This window comes from Symphalangus syndactylus, chromosome 10 (assembly GCF_028878055.3).
Source record: "Symphalangus syndactylus isolate Jambi chromosome 10, NHGRI_mSymSyn1-v2.1_pri, whole genome shotgun sequence".
Taxonomy (NCBI): Eukaryota; Metazoa; Chordata; class Mammalia; order Primates; family Hylobatidae; genus Symphalangus; species Symphalangus syndactylus.
In genome coordinates, this window is record NC_072432.2 from 35161504 (window position 1) to 35184290 (window position 22787).

Below are 22787 nucleotides of genomic sequence, written 5' to 3' on the forward strand. Positions count from 1 at the left end.
AGATAGATATCAGTTAATGTTTCATTATCAGCCATAGCATATATAATGATTTTTAACCTGGGTAATTCTTCAAGTTCTCTTCATATGTTAGTATAAATCTAATAAAGTGAGATTATCATCTTGCAGATCAATATGAATCCTCTCTAGTCATTATTCATTTTATTGTCATCATCCACATCCAACATCTGAAATTTCAGAAACTGATGCAAACTACAAAGAATGTTCACATTCTTTTAAAGTACTGTTTTAGAATGTTCTAAATAATGAACTTCAGCATATACACTGTCCTAGAATTCTAGGGCTTTTTGAAGTTTTTTTTAAATATATATATCAAGACCCCCCACTCACGAGGGGATGCCATGGATGGTACCAAACCCTATGTATTCTGTTTTTTCTATACATACATACCTATGATAAAGTTTAATTTATAAATTAGACACAGTAAGAGATTAGTAACAACAGCTAATAAAATAGAACAATTTTAACAATATACTATAGTAAAAGTTATATGAATGTGGACTCTCTCAAAATATCTTATTTTACTGCACTCTCCTTTCTTATGATGTGAGATGATACAGTGCCTACCTGATAAGATGAAGGAATATGAATGACCTAGACATTTTGATATAGTCTTAGACTACTATTGACCTTCTGTATTCCTGAATCCATGAATAAATCTTACTTGCAGTAAACGGCTTGATGTCACTTTTTTCAGGGGATCCCTTGCTAAAGTCTTCATAGATGCTCAATGCTTGCTGGTACAACACATTGTCATCAAGTTAGAACACATTTCTGTTCTTGTCTTCCACCAGAAATTTAATGCCTTTTCTAGCTTAACTAAGCACTTATCACACACTGTTGCAGGTTGAAGTACTACAGCAAAAACAGCATAAATTTCTCTTTTCTTCTTCACAATTTCACAGATAAAAGATTCATTCTAACCATAGATCTTAGCAACCTCAATATATGATTTTTTTTCTTATTAAGTTGAGAACTTTTACCTTCTCACTTAAAAGAAGCACCTGACAGCTTCACTGTGGCATATGTAAATTGCCAGCATTACTACTCTTGTGCTTTGGGGCCATTATTAATTAAAATAAGGGTTACTTGGACACAAGTACTGCAATACAGCAGCAATCGGATAATCAGGGTGGCTATCAAATGAACAAGTAGTGTATGCTGGACAAGAGGATGATTTACATCCCAGGCAGGACTGAGCAGGATGACTCAAAATTTCACTGTGCTACTCAGAATGGTGTGCAATTCAAAACCTGTGAATTGTTTATTTCTGGAATTTCCCATTTAATATTTTCAGACCACTTTTGACTGAGGGTAACTGAAACCATGGAAAATAAAATTGCAGGTAAGTAGGGACTACTATAAATCGTTTTAGAGCTATAATGGTATTTTACTGTTCAATAGGCCATAATGAATGAATCAACAGAATTTGAGGAAAGAAGTGCTACCATATCCAAAGAGTGGGAACAGGACCTGAAATCACTGAAAGAGAAAAATGAAAAACTATTTAAAAACTACCAAACATTGAAGACTTCCTTGGCATCTACTGCCCAGGTTAATCCTACCACGCAAGACAGTAAGAATCCTCATGTTACATCAAGAGCTACACAGTTAACCACAGAGGTATATAATTTCTTATAAAATGTTCTTCAATTTGCAGCTTCATCACAGAGTTTAGAGCAAAATTATAGTATTTACTTATTACCGAACATGAACACATTTATTTTTGTAAGTGATGGGCTTGATTTTTACTAGTAGTTCTACTATGGCTATTGTTCAACTAAACTAATTATAAAGCTAGACATTATGTAAGATATTATTATAAAACATAAATCATAGCTTCATTTGATTATTACATTCATAAACTATAGTGTAAGTTACTACCACTTAAGGTACAATTACCATAAAAGTTTTCCAAATTATGTGACTTTCTATTGAACTGTGATCTATGTCCGTATGCAGAACAAATATTAGCTTGGAGAGAAATAGCAATTCAGCTTTTCTCTTATTATCATCAGCGTATTTAATATTGCTTAATGTTATAATCACAATAAAAATATAAGAGGTTAAAAAATATAACAAGATTGTTATGCAGATTAACTTGTATCTAAGAACCAGTACGTTATTTGAATAACCAAATTACCTTATTAACTACCCTTACTCGGGAGTCTAACAACATGTGCAAAATGTTATATTTTGTTAGCACACAAAACGACTTAGGGAACCCAATAGTAAATTACAATTTATCATTTTTACCAAAATAAATACTTATAATAAAACATCAACCACCAGCTTAATGAGAACTAGATCACTAGTATACAGTGTTTTGATTTGTAGGGCATTACAGACCTCAGTCAGCTACTACAGATAAAATAGAGGAAAGATGAAATCCATCTACCAATATAATAATTTAAAGAAACAAAAGGAAAGTCGATCAATCTTCAATGACCCAAGAAAATAGTCTAGCAGATAATAAAATATATGTTACTATCATTAGACAAGTTTGATGCAAAAGTGGACAAGTAGAGCAGTGGAACAGAATAGAGAGTTCAGAAATATACCCAATTAAGTATGAGAATTTAGTACAGGTGTATGATAATAGTAACATTCAATTCAGTGGGGAAAAAAAAATGGTTTACTTGGCCAGGTGTGTGAGTCTGTAATCCCAGTACTTTGGGAGGCCAAGGTTGGAGGATTACTTGAGCCTAGGAGTTCAAGATGAGCTTGGACAACATAATGAGACCCTGTCTCTACAAAAAGTGTTTTTTTAATGTATTATCCGGGTGCAGTGATGTCCACCTATAGTCTCACCTACGTGGGAGGCTTAGCTGGGAGGATTACTTGAGCCTGGGAGATCGAGACTGCAGTGAGCCATGATCATGCCACTGCACACCAGCCTAGGCAACAAATGAGACACTGTCTCAAAAAAAAAAAGAAAGAAAGAAAGAAAAGATGGTTTGCTTAGTGCATGACTTTGATACAACAGGATAGCCATCTGGAAAAAAATAAGGCAGGATTCCCATCTCACTCATTAAACAAAATTGAATTCTAAATGGGCCCCCAAAAATCCAGACATTTTGCCAAAAAAAAAAAAAGAGTGTGTACATGTGAATATATGATACCTCTATGAAATGAGATTCTGTATGTCCATGAAAACAAAAAATAGGAGAGATCTATGTGTTGATAATGGAAAGATCTGGAAAAATATGTTCTCAAGTTTTAAAATAAAGCAGAACTATATTTAGTATATTGTGTGTATACTGACTATTTTTAGAAACTATATATTCATGTATATTTGGTTATATATAGAAAATTTCTGGAAGGATACACTTGAAAAAGTTTAGTCATTGCTTCAGGGTCAACTAGGGGGTCTGAGATGGAGAGACTTACTCTTCATTATATGTCTTTGAATTTTTTTCCACATATTTGTGTTTTTCTATTTAAGATTAATAAGGGTGGGCATGGTGGTTCATGCCTTTAATCCCAGCACTTTGGGAGGCCAAGGCAGGCAGATCACCTGAGGTCAGGAATTCAATACCAGCCTGGCCAACGTGGTGAAACCCCATCTCTACTAAAAGTACAAAACTTAGCCAGGCATGGTGGCACACACCTGTAGTCCCAGCTACTCGGGAGGCTGAAGCAGGACAATCACTTGAATCCAGGAGGTGGAGGTTGCAGTGAGCCGAGATTGCACCACTGCATTCCAGCCTGGGCAACAGAGCAAGACTCCATCTCAAAAAAAAAAAAATTAATAAAATTAAAGGGAAAAATAAATATATATTACTTTAGAGAGTCAATTAACAAATGTCCTTTGTTTAAGTAGTGTTCATTTAAAATATGAGTGCCTATTTAATATGCTTAGCACTATGCTAACTAATACGCATAACCACTGTGCTGTTTTTAACTGCATGTTTTAAGAATTTGCAGACAGATTATAATATAAACCTTTCACATTTTCAATCCAAAAATCATCATCTAAATGAGGGAAATAACATGTCTGTAGATTGAATGATGTTTGGCCTCTCTTCTATCCATTGTTAATACAATCTATGAAAAATTAACAATATCTAAATATGATCATCCCTGTCTCAAATTTGTATACTGTGATTCTGTCTTGATGATAGAGCTTATGAATGTGTGCTTTTTCTAATAGAAAATTCGAGAGCTGGAAAATTCACTGCATGAAGCTAAAGAAAGTGCTATGCATAAGGAAAGCAAGATTATAAAGATGCAGAAAGAACTTGAGGTGACTAATGACATAATAGCAAAACTTCAAGCCAAAGTTAATGAATCAAATAAATGCCTTGAAAAAACAAAAGAGACAATTCAAGTACTTCAGGTAACTTAAACATAAAAATAAAAGTTGTTTGTTTGTTTGTTTAACCTATTGAATTCAGCAAATCTCTTGGTGCTCTATTCTTCCCTCTCACAACAACTTACTGTTACCTATGTGTTTCTGAAGTTCAATACTCAAGCAGAAGCAACTTAACTTAGAAGTGAAATGTAGGAGCATATTGTCATGTAAAATATTATTTTTATTATGTTGGAAAAATATAATTTTTAAAAGACATACATGTTGTTTATAGTTTAAAGTGTATATTTTTTCATTTTTCAAAAAAATTGCTTATCAAAAGATATAATACTATTAGATAAGTAAATTTTTAAATTCTTTTTTTCCTACTTACTGCCCGTGTTACTGAGTCCCACCTGATGTCCTATGGGCTGAATCTGACCTGTTTTGGGGGAGAACCATAATTTAAAAGTTTTTCAACTTGAATGTCATTAGACAAATCACACACTCATTAATCACTACTTACAGCTCCCTTTTATTTTAGTTCCAGCCACTTCTCACATTTCTTCTACTCAGGTCTGATCCGAATTGGCATATTTAAATTTGCTCTTCTGCTCCAGTGTCTTTTCTCTCCAGTTAAAATTAGGAACATGTCAAGAATGCCTTCTTTATTCATTATTTAACATTGTTCTAAAAATTCTGGTCTATTCAGTGAGACGTGAGCAGAGAGGCAAAAGAAAAAATTAAATTTGTTTTTTCGACAATTGTTATAGCTAGAAGCTAAAAAAATTCAACTGTAAAGTTTTAGAATGTTGTAAAGTAATTTTTTAATATTACAAATAATTGATCACAGTTTTTATTCATTCAACAAATACTTGCTGAGCACCAGCTATGTGTCACTCACTGTTCTAGAGACCAATGAAAAAACAAAGCCCTTGCCATCAAGGAACTTACATTCTAGTTGAAGGAGACAGAATAGTAATTAAAAATGTAAAACATAGAAGGCATATTTTTATATATGTTATATATATTAAGAGGTATATTATATCTCAAGTGGTGAAAAGTGAAATGGAAAAAAAGTAAGCCAGACAAGGGGGTACATGGTTCTGGGTGAAGGTGGACATGTGTCGGAAGAGAGATGATTGTATATACAGGAGTTGAGGAATGTCACACCAGTAAGATGATCTGAAGGAAGTGATAGGGCGAACTGTGTAGCCAGGGAGAAATGTTCCAGGCAAAGGAAATAGCAAACTGAAAACAACAAGAAAGTTAGTGCATCCAGAGCAGAATAAGCAAGAGGATAGGGGTAGAAAATAAGGTGAGAAGTAGCAGAGAACCAGATCATGAAGGCCCTGTAAGCTATTTTAAGAACTCTCAGTTCTATTCTGGGAGAGATGGAAACAAAGGCTTCTCAATGGGAAAAGGATAGTCTGATCAACTAATGATGCCAGACAACTGAACATCCCGCAAAAAAAGAACTTATACTTTTCACAAAAATTAACTCAAAATAGATCATAGACATACATGTAAAATGCAAAACTAGAAAACTCCGAGAAGATGACATAGAAGTTCTAAGTGACCTTGGGTTTGGCGATTTTTTAAGATATAATACAAGAAGTGCAATCCATAAAGAAAAAAAACTGGTAAGTTGGATTTTATTGAGACTTAAACTTCTGCTTTGCAAAAGACGCTGTCAGGAGGATCAAGAGAAGCCACAGACTGGCAGAAACTGTATACAAAAGATGAATCTGGTGAAGGAATGTTATACAAAATATACAAAGAACTCTTAAAACCAACAATAAGAAACAACCAATCAATCTTAAAATTGGCAAAAGACCCAGATGACAAATAACCATATGAAAAGATGCTTCATATCATATGTCATCAGAGAATCACAAATTAAAATAATCGACCATTACAAACCTACCAGAATAGCCAAAATCCAAAACACTGACACCACCAAATGCTGGTGTGTGGAGCAATAGGAATTCTTATTAATTGCTGGTGGAAATGCAAAATGGTACAGCCATTTTGGAAGATGGTTTGGTGGTTTCTTACAAAACTAAGCATACTTGTATGATTGAGCGGTTGTATTCCTTGGTATTTACTCAGATGAGCTGAGAATGTATGTGCACACACAGGGCTGCATGTGTATGTTAATAGCAATTGTGTTCATCATTGCTAAGACTTAGACACAGCCAAGCTGTCTTTCAGTGGGTAAATGGATAAACTGGTACGTTCATACAGTGGAATAGTATTCAGCAATTAAAAAAAATGAGAGGGCCGGGCGCAGTGGCTCATGCCTGTAATCCCAACACTTTGGGAGGCTGAGGCGGATGGATCACCTGAGATCAGGATTTCAAGACCAGCCTCCCCAACATGGCAAACCCTGTCTTTACTAAAAATACAAAAAAGTAGCCGGGCATGGTGGTAAGCACCTGTAATCCCAACTACTCAGGGGGCTGAGGCAGGAGAATCTCTTGAACCCGGGAGGCAAAGGTTGCAGTGAGCTGAGATTGCACCACTGCACCCCAGCCTAGGTGACAGAGCAAAACTCTGTCTTAAAAAAAAAAAAAAAAAAAAAAGGAAAGAAATGAGAGGACCTTTAATACACATTGCTTAGTGAAAGAAGCCAATCTGAAAAGGCTACATACTGTATGATTTCAAGTATATGACATTTTTAGAAAGGCAAAACTACAGAGACAGTAAAAAAATAAACAGTTGCCAGGGATAATGGAGAAGAGAGGGATGAATAGGCAGAGCACAGGGTTTTTTAGGACAGTGAAACTATTCTGTATGATACTGTAATGATGGACGTGTGCCATTTTACATTTGTCAAAACCCACAGAATGTATAATACAAATAAACTGTCAAGGAAATTATAGATTTTAATAATAATGTGTCAATATTCATCACTTATAACAAATGTAGCATACTAATGCATGATGTTAATATGGGGAAAAAGGAATAGGGGACACTGGGTATGTAGGAACTCCCAGTATTTTCCATTCCATTTTTCTGGAAACCTACAACTGCTGCTGTAAAATATAGTGTTTTGTATCACTGGATAGAACTATGTTTCAGTACGAAATATACTTAGTAATGCTTTGTTTTGTGGCTGGAATTTAGTTCTAGTTTGATGTTTACATCACTGCTCCAATATCTTTTTGTTTCGTTTTCTGATTTACCTTTTTCCACCCTTTTCATTATTTCCAACTTTTTTCATTTTGTAGGTATTTTCAATTGGAAAAAAATATTTAAGAAATAAAAATCATGTTTCTAATTGCATATTATGATAGCTCCAAATAAAAAATCATGTTTCTAATTGCATATTAGCTTCAAATAGACTTCATATCAATATCTAGTTATTCAATTAAAATTGATGCTTTTTCATATATTTGGAATTGTTTGCTATTTTAAAATGTCCTTATTAGAGCAAAGACAGCTAACCATTCTTTAAAACCGGAGAAACTGAAGCTCTTCTAATAATTATTTTTATTTTCTCTGAAAAAAAATTAGGACAAAGTTGCTTTAGGAGCTAAGCCATATAAAGAAGAAATTGAAGATCTCAAAACAAAACTTGTGAAAATAGACCTAGAGAAAATGAAAAATGCCAAAGAATTTGAAAAAGAGTACGTATTTGTCTTAATTTAATGTGATTTTAATAGCTTAAATTTTCTTTCTAAACTACATATACTTTTCATTAGTTAACTTTTTAAAATATAGTTTATGAAAATATTGTTACTGCTCTTTTTTAAAAAATGTACACATCCATAGATTTTAAATATACTGGTCTCATTACATATGCAAAATTTTTAAAACTAAGCACAGTTCTGATAATTAACACACTGTGTCTTTGAACACTTCTTTGTCAGTCATACATAATATAAACAATTTTAAGTGGCTTTTTTATGCCTGAAAGTGAACATTAAGAGTGTGTGTATTTAGCAGTTTTACTAAGGTTTCTGTTGGTTCTCTTAATTTCATTTGTTGGCCTTACTGTGTTTTTGTGTGAAGATTATATTTCCTTTTAGTTTATAGTTCCCTAGGGCCCAAGAGCAAATCCTCTTTTTATTGATTTATTTATAGGTAGCATTATACAGAACAGCATGCCTAAATTCTTTGTGATATAGCATAATGGAAAAAAACATTAAAGAGAGTCAAGGAAACTGAAGTAGAAATACGTTTTCAATCCCAGCACTTTGGAAGGGCTACACAGGCAGATCACGAGGTCAGGAGATAGAGACCATCCTGGCTAACACAGTGAAACCCCACCTCTACTAAAAATACAAAAAAAAATAGCCAGCATGGTGGCAGGCGCCTGTAGTCCCAGCTACTTGGGAGGCTGAGGCAGGAGAATGGTGTGAACCCAGGAGGCGGAGCTTGCAGTGAGCCGAGATCACACCACTGCACTCCAGCCTGGGCGACAGAGCGAGACTCCATCTCAAAAAAAAAAAAAAAAAAAAAAATTACATCTATATATATGTTCTCACTTACTGATGCATCACCTTACAATGTTTATTCTCTCTGGTCCTCGCATTCGTAATCAATAAGGAAAGGTTTATATTAGAGGATTTGTTAGGATGCTTCCTGGCTCTTAACACTTTTCATTCTTCCTATAAATCTTGAATAAATATTTAATGATCTCTTATTTTGCCCAGGAAGTAGCACTTGGAATTTTCATGCTCTCTAAGCAGTCTTTTGGTTTCAGTGAAACATAGATGTATTAGATTCTTAATTATAAAAACAATTTTACTTGTAGAATAGGGTCAGCAGGGCCGGGCATGGTGGCTCACGCCTGTAATCCCAGCACTTTGGGAGGCCGAGGCAGGCAGATCACCTGAGGTCAGGAGTTTGAGACCAGTCTGGCCAACATGGTGAAACCCCGTCTCTACTAAAATACAAAAATTAGCCAGGCGTGGTGGCAGGTGCCTGTAATCCCAGCTACTCAGGAGCCTGAGGCAGGAGAATCGCTTGAGCTCAGGAGGCAGAGGTTGCAGTGAGCTGAGATAGCACCATTGCATTCCAGCCTGGGGGACAAGACCAAGACTTCATCTCAAAAAAAAAAAAAAAAGAAAAGTAAAGAATAGGGTCAGCAGATACAGACACATTCATAGTCATTAAGAAAGGCAGAAAGTCTTATAATTTATCGTTGCTGATTAATGCCTAAACTAACAACTCATAAAATGTCTCTTTCTACTGCAGAACAGTGATCAGAATTTGACCTTTGTAGCATCTTAGACCAGAGCTGCAGTCAGGGTTTGCTTTCCTGACCATATAGAAATAAAGCTGCACTTTCTCTTTCATGCTCCTTATACCTTCAAGATATTTCTAGGACCCCATGGTAAAAAATAATTAGGTAATTATAATTTTGTTCAATCTCCAATGAATTAGGCCTCCAGAAGCTTTAAAAGACCTGGGGTTTCTCAATATAAGAAAATCAGACTGTCCCTGCACCCAAGCAGAATGCTTCTAGTTTGATGGCATTAATGCCATAAGGGACATGGCACCAGAGAGGTATCACGAGGGCTTATCTACTGCCACTTACAGGCATTATGTCAATGTGATGCGTTAGAAAATCCTTCACAGCAGTTTTGTTTATTCTCCTGTAAAAAATCAGTTGCTGAGCTTTTTACATATTTCTATTGTTTTTGTTAGAATCAGTGCTACAAAAGCCACTGTAGAATATCAAAAGGAAGTTATAAGGCTATTGAGAGAAAATCTCAGAAGAAGTCAACAGGCCCAAGATACCTCAAGTAAGTAGAAAATGCAGATATTTTTAGATTAAATTTTACTTCTCAACACATAACAGACTTTGAAGACTAATATTATGTAGTATGTAACAGTTGAGAGTAAACAGAAGTTGACCACTAATCTATTTTTTTTTTTTTGAGACAGAGTCTTGCTCTGTCGCCCAGGCTGGAGTGCAGTGGCGCAATCTCGGCTCACTGCAAGCTCCACCTCCCGGGTTCAGGCTATTCTCCTGCCTCAGCCTCTCCGAGTAGCTGGGACTACAGGCGCCCACCACCACGCCCGGCTAATTTTTTTTGTATTTTTAGTAGAGACGGGGTTTCACCGTGGTCTCGATCTCCTGACCTCGTGATCCGCCCGCCTCGGCCTCCCAAAGTGCTGGGATTACAAGCATGAGCCACCGCGCCCGGCCGACCACTAATCTATTTTTAAATGAATTTATTGGAACCATATTTCCAGATATCTTGTGACATCTTCATTTGTTGTAATCTTAGATGCTTATCCATTATAGATTCTTGAAAAATACAAACTCTGCTTTTGTATTGTCAAATCTTTACCTATTAGTGAAGATACCTTCAGGCAATAAAGGAATGACTTATACTATATCAACATAGAATTATGTTTCCCAATAAAATGAAACACATGTCTTCATAGATTTTAATTGTATTCATCTAATAAGTTATAATTGGTGTGCAGTAAAAATAAATACTATTCTGTTTGTTCTTGAAACTAAAAATACCAAGTTAATATTTACTTGCAAAGGTCTTTGAAATTTATCTGAGATATACTTTTTAGATCTGTTGGTCAAATTTCTCAATATACATGCATTCCTCAAACTACCTTTATTCATATGCTGTCTGTCATGTTCCATTTGAAAAGAAAGAATGCTTGAACAGTACTTGAGATAGCTTTGTGCGGTAGAACAAGTACGGAACTAAGGTGCAGATCTCAATGGCTATGTGAAATCGTGGGGTTAGCACCTGACCTTCGAACTTATAAGCATATATGTATTCTTATATATATACTTATTATAAGTATATATACACATGCATATATAAGTAGACATAATGAATGTATAAGTATAGTATAAGTGTATAATATATAAGTAATATATCTATTCTATATTACTTACATAATGAGTAATATATAAGTAATATATATGTTACTTATATGTAATATATAAAAGTAATATATAAGTATATATAGTAAATACTTATAAGTATTATACTTATAAGTCTATAGAAGTATATATACGAGTATATGTACTTATATACTCATACATTTTTACAGGAGAATAAACAGAATCGCTGTGAAGGATTTTCTAATATATACTTATATATATATATACACTTATATATGCATATAAGTATATATACACATATATACTTACAAGTATATATACACATATATACTTACAAGTATATATATACACTTATATACTTACAAGTATATATATACACTTATATATACTTACAAGTATATATATACACTTATATATACTTACAAGTATATATATACACTTATATATACTTACAAGTATATATATACACTTATATATACTTACAAGTATATATATACACTTATATATACTTACAAGTATATATATACACTTATATATACTTACAAGTATATATATACACTTATATATACTTACAAGTATATATATACACTTATATATACTTACAAGTATATATATACACTTATATATACTTACAAGTATATATATACACTTATATATACTTACAAGTATATATATACACTTATATATACTTACAAGTATATATATACACTTATATATACTTACAAGTATATATATACACTTATATATACTTACAAGTATATATATACACTTATATATACTTACAAGTATATATATACACTTATATATACTTACAAGTATATATACACTTATATACTTATAAGTATATATATACACTTATATATACTTACAAGTATATATACATATATACTTATATATATACTTACAAGTATATATACATATATACTTATATATATACTTACAAGTATATATACAGACACATATACTTATAAGTATATATACATTTATAAGTATATATGTACACATACACATATATACTTGTAAGTGTATATATGTATATGTATATATGTGTATATATATACATATACATAAGTATACTTAGTATATGTAAGTATATATGTATAGATATGTATATATAAGTATACATGTATAGATATATTATAAGTATATGTATGTATAAGTATATAAGTATATACTTATATATATAAGTGTATATTTGTGTGTGCACATGTATGTATAAGTGTATATACTTACATACTTACATATACGTATATATAAGTACTTACATATACGTATATATAAGTACTTACATATATATACTTATATGTGTGTATATATATACACTTATAAGTGTATAATGCAAGCGAATATCTTACGTTTTGCTTAGTATTTTGAATTTTCAATATGCAATATATATTGTATGTAATACTTATATATTTACAGAATATATAGAATTCTATATATGTTACAGTATACATATAAGTGTATACACATATATATGCACGTGCACACATATATGTAGTTATTCGCACACATATATATGGACATGGTATATGCACATATTTTTTGCAGGTAGTAACACTTCAGTCATGGGGAAAGTAATTTTTAGAGCTCATGTAATAAGTGTCTTTTTTTAAAAAGTGTATATACATGTACACTTATTTATATACATGCACACGCACACACATATACATAAAGATCAAACCAAAAGTTGTGGGTAAAAACACATTGAAAATTCCAAATACTAAGCAAAACATAAGATGATATTTGCTTGTATTATTGTCCACTTGTTTCCAAAAAAAAAAAAAGGTGGTGCTAAAGATGTTAAGGTGTTACCTAGTACCTATTGTAGCTTAAAGTTCCCTAGTGTCTGTTACAGGATAACCACAGCACCTACGGAGAAAACTTAAACGGGTAAAAATAGAAGTGAGGATTCTTTGTTTCAGAAGGTTGAGGATAATTATTCTTGATTTGTAGATGACTTTCAAGTACATAGTGTAGATGAATTCAAAATAAAATAGACATCAAGAATCGCCCCCCACACACACACTATCTCTCTTTTGAGAATTCCCAGTGACCTAATGGATTAATCCACTTCATAACTATCTCACATTTTTATGCAACTTTGCCTACAATTTACAAAACACAGTCTGTTTACACACATAGTGTAGAATATTTAATATGTGCTTTAATATTATCGTAACATATATTTAGTTAATAATATGTATGGAATATACATGATGCACTGAATGACGGGGTGGCCCTACCTCACCTCCCCACCACACACGCAGTGTGTTGTAACAAGCCCTCTAGGGGAAAACTGATGTAGAAAATATAGATCAATAAAGGACAGCGGTAAGTGGAGAGGATTGCTATTGCTGCAGTCAGGGTGAAAGATCTTGGTGATCAGGATATGCTGGTGGAATTGGTTGAGGGGGATTCTAGAGGCATAGAATTAATGGTTGGTCAAATAAGCAGAGGGAGTAAGGTAGAAGGCAGAAGTCAAGAGTGACTTCCAGAGAAATAAGACTTGAGGTGTTTGGGGCTCTATAATGGCTTATTGTACTTAGTAGTATTTCCTTTATTTTGAACTTTGGAGACAATTAAAATTATCACCTATTTGTATATTTTCCTCCCACAGTGATATCAGAACATACTGATCCTCAGCCTTCAAATAAACCCTTAACTTGTGGAGGTGGCAGCGGCATTGTACAAAACACAAAAGCTCTTATTTTGAAAAGTGAACATATAAGGCTAGAAAAGGAAATTTCTAAATTAAAGCAGCAAAATGAACAGCTAATAAAGCAAAAGAATGAATTGTTAAGGTAAGATCTGCTTACGTGATACCGATATTATGCTTATGGCTATTACATATATGTAGGGACATGGTATATGCACATATTTTTTGCAGGTGGTAACACTTTAGTCATTATGGGGAAAGTAATTTTTAGAGCTCATGTAATAAGTATCTTTTTTAAAAAATGAGAATATGGTAGCACTATTCCAATGTTTGCTGTCTATCAACTGACCAATTCTTAACCAAGGCAAGAAACAGGAAAGAAACAAAGACCTTTGAGGGGGCAGCTGAAATACACCACAAGTCCATATACCCAAGCCAGTGAGGCCTTACTTAGAGGGGAACTCCTTACGTCCATTATTGTAGGCTTTTTACTTTATAAACAGATCTAACAAATTATTTGGCTTCTACCACATGGAAGATTAGAATCTTTTCCCCAAGCACTCTACTATGATACAGTAGAAAAAAAAAAGCGTTAAATAATTTTACAAATAACTAACTCTTTGCCATGAGTGCTATTAAAAAAGAAACAAAAACAAAAAGGACATTATAAAAGGGTTATATTATGAAAGAGAAAGATCCAACGTTATCTAGGTGTTAGGGGTGGAGGGTTGGTTGATCAAGAAGCCAACAGGCATACCTCGTTTTATTGCACTTATCTTTCTACTATATACACTGGGAACCCAAAAGATTTCTGTGATTCATTTTATTGCAGTGATCTGGAACAAAACCTGCAATATCTCCAAGGTATGCTTATATCAGAATAGATAGGAAAAATGAGTAGGAATTAGGCTAGATGAGGGAAGAAGAAGGGTAAGTTTTCCAGGCCAGGGGAACATGTTCACAGGCTTTGAATTAAGAAGAATAACTAATTGGTGGGACTGAAAGACATCCAGTATGGCCAGAGTGTAGAGAATGAGACAGAGTAAAGTGCAAGACAAGGTGCCAGAGGTAACTAGATTCAGATTACATGGGCCCTATAGTTCATTTTGAAGAATATGGAGTGGTATCCTAAATGTAATGGCAGGATTACCTGCACTGGAGGGTTTTAAGCTAGTGGCCTGATGAGATCATATAGCATCTTTGGCTGCTAGAGCATTATAGAGGGATCAAATTTTAGAATGTGTTTATGGTAGTTCAGGCAAAAAATAATTTTAGCATGGACTAGCTTGGCCCCAGTAGGGATAAAAACAAGGAAGTGAATTTGATAGATAGGATGAGATTGTGTCAAGAGACTTGGATGACTGTTAAAATAAAAGAGAGTGAGGTCTCTAGGATTGCTTCCCAGGTTTCTCTCCGGAGGAACTGGATAAATGCCGGTGGCATCTCCTGTAAGAAGCAGCATTGTAACTAGAAAAGCACAGTGTAATATTTCTTTTATAGTAAGGTACATCAAAGATTCATCTATCCAGGAGGCTAATTTATCAAATTATTGTGGCAAAGCATCAATAGATAAGCCACTCTGGATTATATCATTGATTCATTTGAAAACCTAATGTTGTACTTAGAGCTTTCTTTTCAAGACTCCATGATCATGGAAACTCACTACATTATTCAATTTATATAGATCCATTTTGTTTTCTGAACTTTGAAAATAGTCAAAACAGGAAGCATGAGGTTGAAATTAAAATGTAAATGTGATAGAATAGTACATTTTATGTTATATATATTTCATCACAATTTATTTTTAATTTTTAAATATAAATGTGAATACATCTTAAGAATCAAGAAGTCTTACAGTCTCTCTTTTTTTCCCCCACATTTAAGCAATAATCAGCATCTTTCCAATGAGGTCAAAACTTGGAAGGAAAGAACCCTTAAAAGAGAGGCTCACAAACAAGTAACTTGTGAGAATTCTCCAAAGTCTCCTAAAGTGACTGGAACAGCTTCTAAAAAGAAACAAATGACACCCTCTCAATGCAAGGAACGGAATTTACAAGATCCTGTGCCAAAGGAATCACCAAAATCTTGGTTTTTTGATAGCCGATCAAAGTCTTTACCATCACCTCATCCAGTTCGCTATTTTGATAACTCAAGTTTAGGCCTTTGTCCAGGTAAGTAAATATACTGGTTACTTGGAAATCAGAGGGTAACAGTTGGAACTTATCATTAATATGTGATCCCAAAGGGCAAGTTTAGATAAGAGATGATTTAGTCGAGTAAGCTACAATGACAGGCTTCATTGATTTCTCCAAGGCACAGCAGTGAAGTGCAATTCACTTTTACCCCAACTGAAGTCTTTAGTCTACCCTTTAAGCCCTTAGTTTTGTCCAAAGAGAGACAAGCAACTTTCTCAAGGACATGATACTACCCTAAAAAGCAACTTTTACTGAAAAGTCTTATCAATTCAATGGACCAGAATATCCAATAGCATTATATTTACTTTACCCAAGCCAAATAATAGACGAATCATTTACTTATTCATTTATTCAGTCAACAAAATTGTTTTGAGCCCCTACTATGTGTTAAGGATTAGATCCTGGTGGCACATTGATAAGCAAAACCAGACATGGTCCCCACCTTCATAGAGCTTAATTCTCATGGAAGATACAGACAGTAATCAAGTGGTTAAAAAAAAAAAAAAAAAAGTGAAATTCTAGCAGTGCAAGTACAAAAGACTATGAGAAATATAATAAGTATTTGAGGAATATTGAGGAAGGAAACAGATCAGATATAAAAGGTTAACATGAGTTATCTTAACAAAGAGCAGAGGGAAAAGCATCTCAGGCAGATGGAACAGCAACAGCGTTAGGGTAGGTGGGAACATGACCAGGGGAAGAGTTGAAAGAAATACGGTGTGGTCAGAGCACAGTGAGTACAAGCTTGTGTGGGTGAAGTCAGTGAGGCCAAAGAGAGAAATAAGAGCCAGAAATGCTGGACTTTTATAAATTATATAAAGGAATTGTTTCATTTATTGTGTAGAGGAAGCCTTTGAAAGATCTGAAGCAATGGCAGGAGAACATGAGTTATACATTTTGAAAACATCACCTCATCTCTAAGGTGACCAGCAAATAATAGGAGCAGGAGTTTGACAGTTGTCTAAACAAGACATGATGGTAGTGTGGACTTGGAGTAGAGAAGGAGAGAAGTAGACCGACGGGAGAGATTTTGGAGTAAAATCAGCAACACCAGGCACCTGATTGAACAAAGGAGTGGGGAGGTATCAAGGATCACCCCCAGCTCTGCATGGAGGTTGTCCACAGAAGTGGGGGGACTTGCAGTAGAAACAGTAACCAGCATTTCTTGTAGTCTTTCTCACCACAAAGCATCTACTGTGCACAGCCCTTTGTGACAGTGTATCTGCCTACCCTACCAGAGGTACCCTGTTATGCAAGTGTAGAAATCTAAAGCAACAAAATTGTACAGTAAGAAAGGCAGTTGCCAAATCATTTAAAACCTTGAGCAATATTTGCCAGTTTATAAACCTCTACTTTGTGATTAAGAAAAAAATCTATCCATTCTCATCAACTGCATCAAAATTAGATCAAGTTGACCATCTAAAAGTGTTCTTAGGGAGATAGGCACAGAAACATTTGGAATAAAAACATGTTTGAAATATTCTCTTCATTAAATAGTATTTAACAAATATTTAAGGACCTTCTATTGGCTAGCTAACACTTGCATGGAACTGTCTCGCTATGTTGCCCAAGCTGGCCTTGAACTCCTAGGTTCAAGCAATCCTCCTAAGCATTCAAGGACTACAGGTGCATGCTACCGCACCCAGCTGTAATCACCTTTTGATTTTGTCTGCTAGTGCCAGAGGCATATGAATAATGTGAATTCATCAAACTGCAAATAAAAATGTTTGAGTCCTTTTTTAGTATGTGGATCTCTCTGGTACTGTTTTTAGATAAATAAGAGTAGCCTAGAAGAATACATAAATCAAAAACTGACCAATTCAGAATTAAATGAGATAGTCCCAGCTTGAGTTAATACCAGTCTTTAAAAAAATAAATGTGAGTTTTTACTTTTAATTATAAAAGGTAATCTAAATTACCTTAAACTAAGGTAATTGCCAAGACCAGTTATGCTAGATTTACTTTTATAAATATAATAATTGTAAAATAAATACTGTTTATAAGCAAATAGATGCAGCTAAAGTCCTTTTTAAAGGCTCACAGAAAGCTTTCCAAAGATGATTAAATATTCTCTAAAATACTATTTGTTTAGCACACCATTTATTTTGAAAAACAGGACGAAAGAAAACTCAATCAGTCCGTGTTTGATTCACTTTGAATTTCAAATTGAAGAATTCCAAATAAAACTTTATTACCTCTCAGTTTAACTATGGTTTGTCTAATAGTTCATTTTAGGACAAAATAGGGAGTAAACTTCTCCAACTCTGAGGTGAAATACACCATCTTCATGACCAAACACGGTGAATCACGTTGCCATTTTTCATTCTTCACATCTCTCCTGTCTTAACGTTCTTTCCACTTCCAGCTGTGCTTGGTTTTTGTGTATTTTTGTAATAGGATGAATGTTGTTTCCATTTTCTTTCTCAGAGGTACAAAATGCAGGAGCAGAGAGTGCGGATTCTCAGCCAGGTCCTTGGCATGCCTCCTCAGGAAAAGATGTGCCTGAGTGCAAAACTCAGTAGACTCCTCTTTGTCACTTCTCTGGAGATCCAGCATTCCTTGTTTGGAAATGACTTTGTTGATGTGTCTATCCCTGGTAATGATGTCGTAGTGCAGCTTAATTTCAATTCAGTCTTTACTTTGCCACTAGAGTTGAAAGATAAGGGAACAGGAAATGAATGCATTGTGGTAATTTAGAATGGTGATAGCAATACCTTCTTCTTGCATATGGTAATACTTTTAAAAGTTGAATTGTTTTATTTATTTGTGTATTTTATAAAGAATAAAGTTATTGAAAGAAATGTAAAGTTATCTACATGACTTAGCATATTCCAAAGCATAATACATACATTAATGTAAAACATCATTTTATTAACAAAACTGTAAACATTTTTAATACCTTACACATTCAATAAATGTTTAGTAGTTCTGAATCACCGCTCTTCTACATAATGTTAATGGTTTCTTGGTGAGGTAGTCTCTCTTGTTGACTCAGTATTTTGCTATGAAAATATACACAAGCTTTCTGGATTTAAATTCTTAAAGGATAGCAGAGGCTACGTCCTCTTAACTTTCCAGTTCTAATATTCCTTTTGCTGTAATAACCACAGAAGTTCTTTCTCACATTTCTGGTAACCTACCTATCCCGATCCCTATACAAACTCTCTAAATTGGTTGGTTTATTATTAGACTTTGTTTTTCATTGCCCCTCACTCCCAGCCTGGAGGAACCTATAGATCATTTATTCTACCTCTTCATTGTAGACATAAGGAAACAGTACCAGGGTTTTTATCAAAGTAGAGTTTTCTAAACCTGGAGTCCCCACAGATAGATAAAGCATATATGGATGGGCTTCTTGTAATCTGTAAAACTTTTGAAATTTTTTATGAACTTTTTTGTGTGGATTTATTTTGGGGGAGGGGATACTAGGGTTTATACTTTGTTTTATCATATTCTTAGAGGGGCCCGTGATCCTGTAAAAATCTAAGAACTATGGTTTTAGAGGATATTTGATACTACTTTTATACCATATGACTTTGAAAAACCACTTAAAACAAGTTGCATTAGGTTATAGAACAGAGGTAAAGTGATTTCAAGGCATTCTCGGGTCTTTGGTAATATTCATTCAAAGGGAGAGATTATTGATTGCATCATATCTAGTATTTTAAAGTCTATGGATTGGATATTTCCCCATATCTTAACATACCACCAAAGGAATTAACTAAGACTAAGGGGAAACTATCCCTTCCTAAAATCTTTTCCCCCAAACCTGTACCTTGAGAGTCTGTCTTCTGCTTTCCACCCTTATCCAAACAAAACACTAACACACCTGCAGGTTTGATTCTTTATGTCTGCTTCTCCACTGAACAAAAGTAACCCAAAGTAGTGGTTGTTTACCTGATTGATAAAACTACATTAAAGCCATTAAAAATCTAGTTGTCAGGTGGCCAGCCTAGTAGAATATTGCTTAACTTTTGAATTTGGGTGTCCATTTTATTCCTCAAATTTGGGAAGTTTGTGGCCATTATTTCTTCAAATAAGCTCTGTCCCTTTTGCTGCCACCATTATCCCACACCCTTAATATCTATTCCCACACATTTTTCTCAGATTTCTGCTTGTATAAGTTAGAAAACTCAAGTGGTTCTTTTGATTGTGATGCAGCTCCTCATGGGCCACACTTTTTACCTCACATTAGGGATCTGCTGGGACTTGAGTCTAGTTATAGGTCTAGGAGCATAGAGGGGTGGTGGGGGTAGGTCCTGAGGAGAATCAGCATTGTCTTGCTTGGCAGCTGCCTCAGGGGGGAGGCCATTATTATTTCGTCAGGCAATGCAGGGTTAACCCTTCAGACAGAGGTGGAAAGGCCATTACCAACCCCAACAGGTTGGAGAGGCCACTTCAGCTGGTAAAAAAAAAACTCATCAGAATGTAGGAACTGGCCAGGCACGGTGGCTCACACCTGTAATCCCAGCACTTTGGGAGGCTGAGGTGTGGGACTCTTGAGCCTAGCAGTTCGTGACCAGCCTGGGCAACATAGTGAAACCCTGTCTCTACAAAAAATACAAAAATTAGCCTGGCATGGTGGCATATGCCAATAGTCTCAGCTACTTGGGGGTGCTGAGGTGGGAGGATCACTTGAACCCCAGAAGTCAACGTTGTAGTGAGCCGAGATCATGCCATTGCACTCCAGCCTGGCCAACAGGGTGAAACTGAAAAAAAAAAAAATGGAGCTCAATGTTCTTGGCTTCAGGGTCTTCCCACACATCCCCATCCCAACTTACAGAATCTCACTCTCCCAATCAATTTTACCAGTGGACACACTGAGGCCTTTTGTAATTGCACCAATCAAATGATGAAGACTGGTGTTTGATTTTCAGCAATTTTAGCCTTATGTCTACAGGAGAGAAGATCCTCTTTCAGGGTACGCCTAGAAGCTCTTAGGTTACTTATGTGGAGCTTGAGCCAGGAATTTGAATCCCTAAAGTCATCCTTTTTTTTTTTTTTTAATAACTTTGCCCAACAATATTAGGAGCAACCAACCAACATTGGTATATTTCTTAGTTTTCCATAAATATTTGAAATTATTATAGGGCTGGGCACAGTGGCTCACGCCTGAATCCCAGCACTTAGGGAGGCTGAGGTGGACGGATCACAAGGTCAAGAGTTCGAGACCAGCCTGGCCAACATGATGAAACCCCTTCTCTACTAAGAATACAAAAATTAGCCAGGCATGGTGATGCGTACCTGTAATGCCAGCTACTCGAGAGGCTGAGGCAGAAGAATCACTTGAACCCAGGAGGCAGAGGTTGCAGTGAGCCGAGATCATGCCACTGCACTCCAGCCTGGGCCACAGAGCAAGACTCTGTCTCAAAAATAAAAAAAGTATTATACATAGAGTCACTTAAGTTCCTCAGCTCTAAGAAGTGGTTGATTAGGAGTATCCAATGCAGACATTTTGCATACCTCTATGAACAGTTCATTTCTTGGACAATCAGTGCTCTCTGTACTATTAAAAGGAGAGCCAGGCTGGGTGCAGTGACTCATCCCTGTAACCTCAACACTTTGGGAAACTGAGGCAGGAGGAACACTTGAGACCAGGAGTTTGAGACCAGCCTAGGCAACATACTGAGACCTCATCTCTACCAAAAAAAAATAATAATAATTTGGAGGGCTGAGGCAGGAGGATGGCCTGAGCCCAGGTATTCAAGGCTACAGTCAGCTATGATGGTGCTACTGCACTCCAACCTGTTCAAGAGTGGGACCCCATCTCAAAGAGTAGAGCCTTTAGCATTTTCAAATCTAATCAGACTAAGAGCCAATTCCAGGAACCCCAAAACCAACTTAGGAAACTCATCCTTAAAATTTTGTTCCTTTAGAACCTCTCCTAGTACCAAAATCTGTCTTAGGATTTTCCAGAGAGACAGAACCAATAGAATATACACAGATGGTCACCAACTTATCATGGTTCAACTTGCGATTTTTCAACTTTAGGACGGTGTGAGAGTGATACGCATTCAGTGAAAACTTTACTTTGAATTCTGATCTCTTCACAAGATAGCAGTACTCTACTGTGATCATGGGCAGTGGCAGCAAGACACAGTTCTCAGTCAGCCACGGGATCATGAGTAAACAACTGACACTGTTCAGTGTACTCTGTTCAATAAATCCCATGAGTCAGTCAACACCTTGTTATAAAATAGGCTTTGTATTAAGTGATTTTGTCCAACTGTAGGCTAACAAGTGTTCTGAGCACATTTAAGTAGGCTTGGCTAAGCCCTATGTTCAGTGAATTAGGTATATTAAATACATTTTCAACTGACGATGTTTTCAGTTTACAATGGGCTTATTGGGATGTAACCCCACTGAAGATTGAGGAAAATATACATACATATGTATATATATATTTATGTGTATATATATATACGTATATATACATATGTATGTATATTGTCCTCAATCTTCAGTGGGGTTACATCCCAATAAGCCCATTGTAAACTGTATATATATATATATATATATATATATATATACGTATATATATATATATATATATGTGCATGCAGAGAGAGAGAGAGAGGATGTTTATTAGGGGAATTGGCTTACACAATTAGGGAGGCTAAGTCCCACCATAGGCTGTCTGCAAGCTGGAGAGCCAGGGAAACTAGGAGCATGGCTCAGTCCAAGTCTGAAGGCCTGAGAATCTGGCTGGAGTTCAGGTATCCAAGGGCAGGAGAAGATGGATGTCCCAGCTCCGGAAGAGAGAGAATTCACTTTTTCTCTGCCTTTTTGTTT

At 35.2% G+C, this 22787-nt stretch overlaps 1 protein-coding gene across 6 annotated transcripts in view; it reads left to right on the top strand.

Annotated features, from left to right (window-relative positions):
* CENPE (centromere protein E) overlaps positions 1 to 18928 on the top strand; it is a 94853-nt gene extending 75925 nt beyond the window's left edge. For all 6 annotated transcript variants that reach the window (XM_055296856.2, XM_055296857.2, XM_055296859.2 and 3 more), the window contains 7 exons: positions 1423 to 1641; positions 4172 to 4357; positions 7829 to 7941; positions 9968 to 10065; positions 13762 to 13945; positions 15685 to 15971; positions 18423 to 18928. In XM_055296856.2, coding sequence (XP_055152831.1) covers positions 1423 to 1641; positions 4172 to 4357; positions 7829 to 7941; positions 9968 to 10065; positions 13762 to 13945; positions 15685 to 15971; positions 18423 to 18517 — 1182 coding nt within the window. In that variant the 3' untranslated portion in view covers positions 18518 to 18928. The remainder of the gene's footprint in view (positions 1 to 1422; positions 1642 to 4171; positions 4358 to 7828; positions 7942 to 9967; positions 10066 to 13761; positions 13946 to 15684; positions 15972 to 18422) is intronic.
* The last annotated feature ends 3859 nt before the right edge of the window (positions 18929 to 22787 follow it).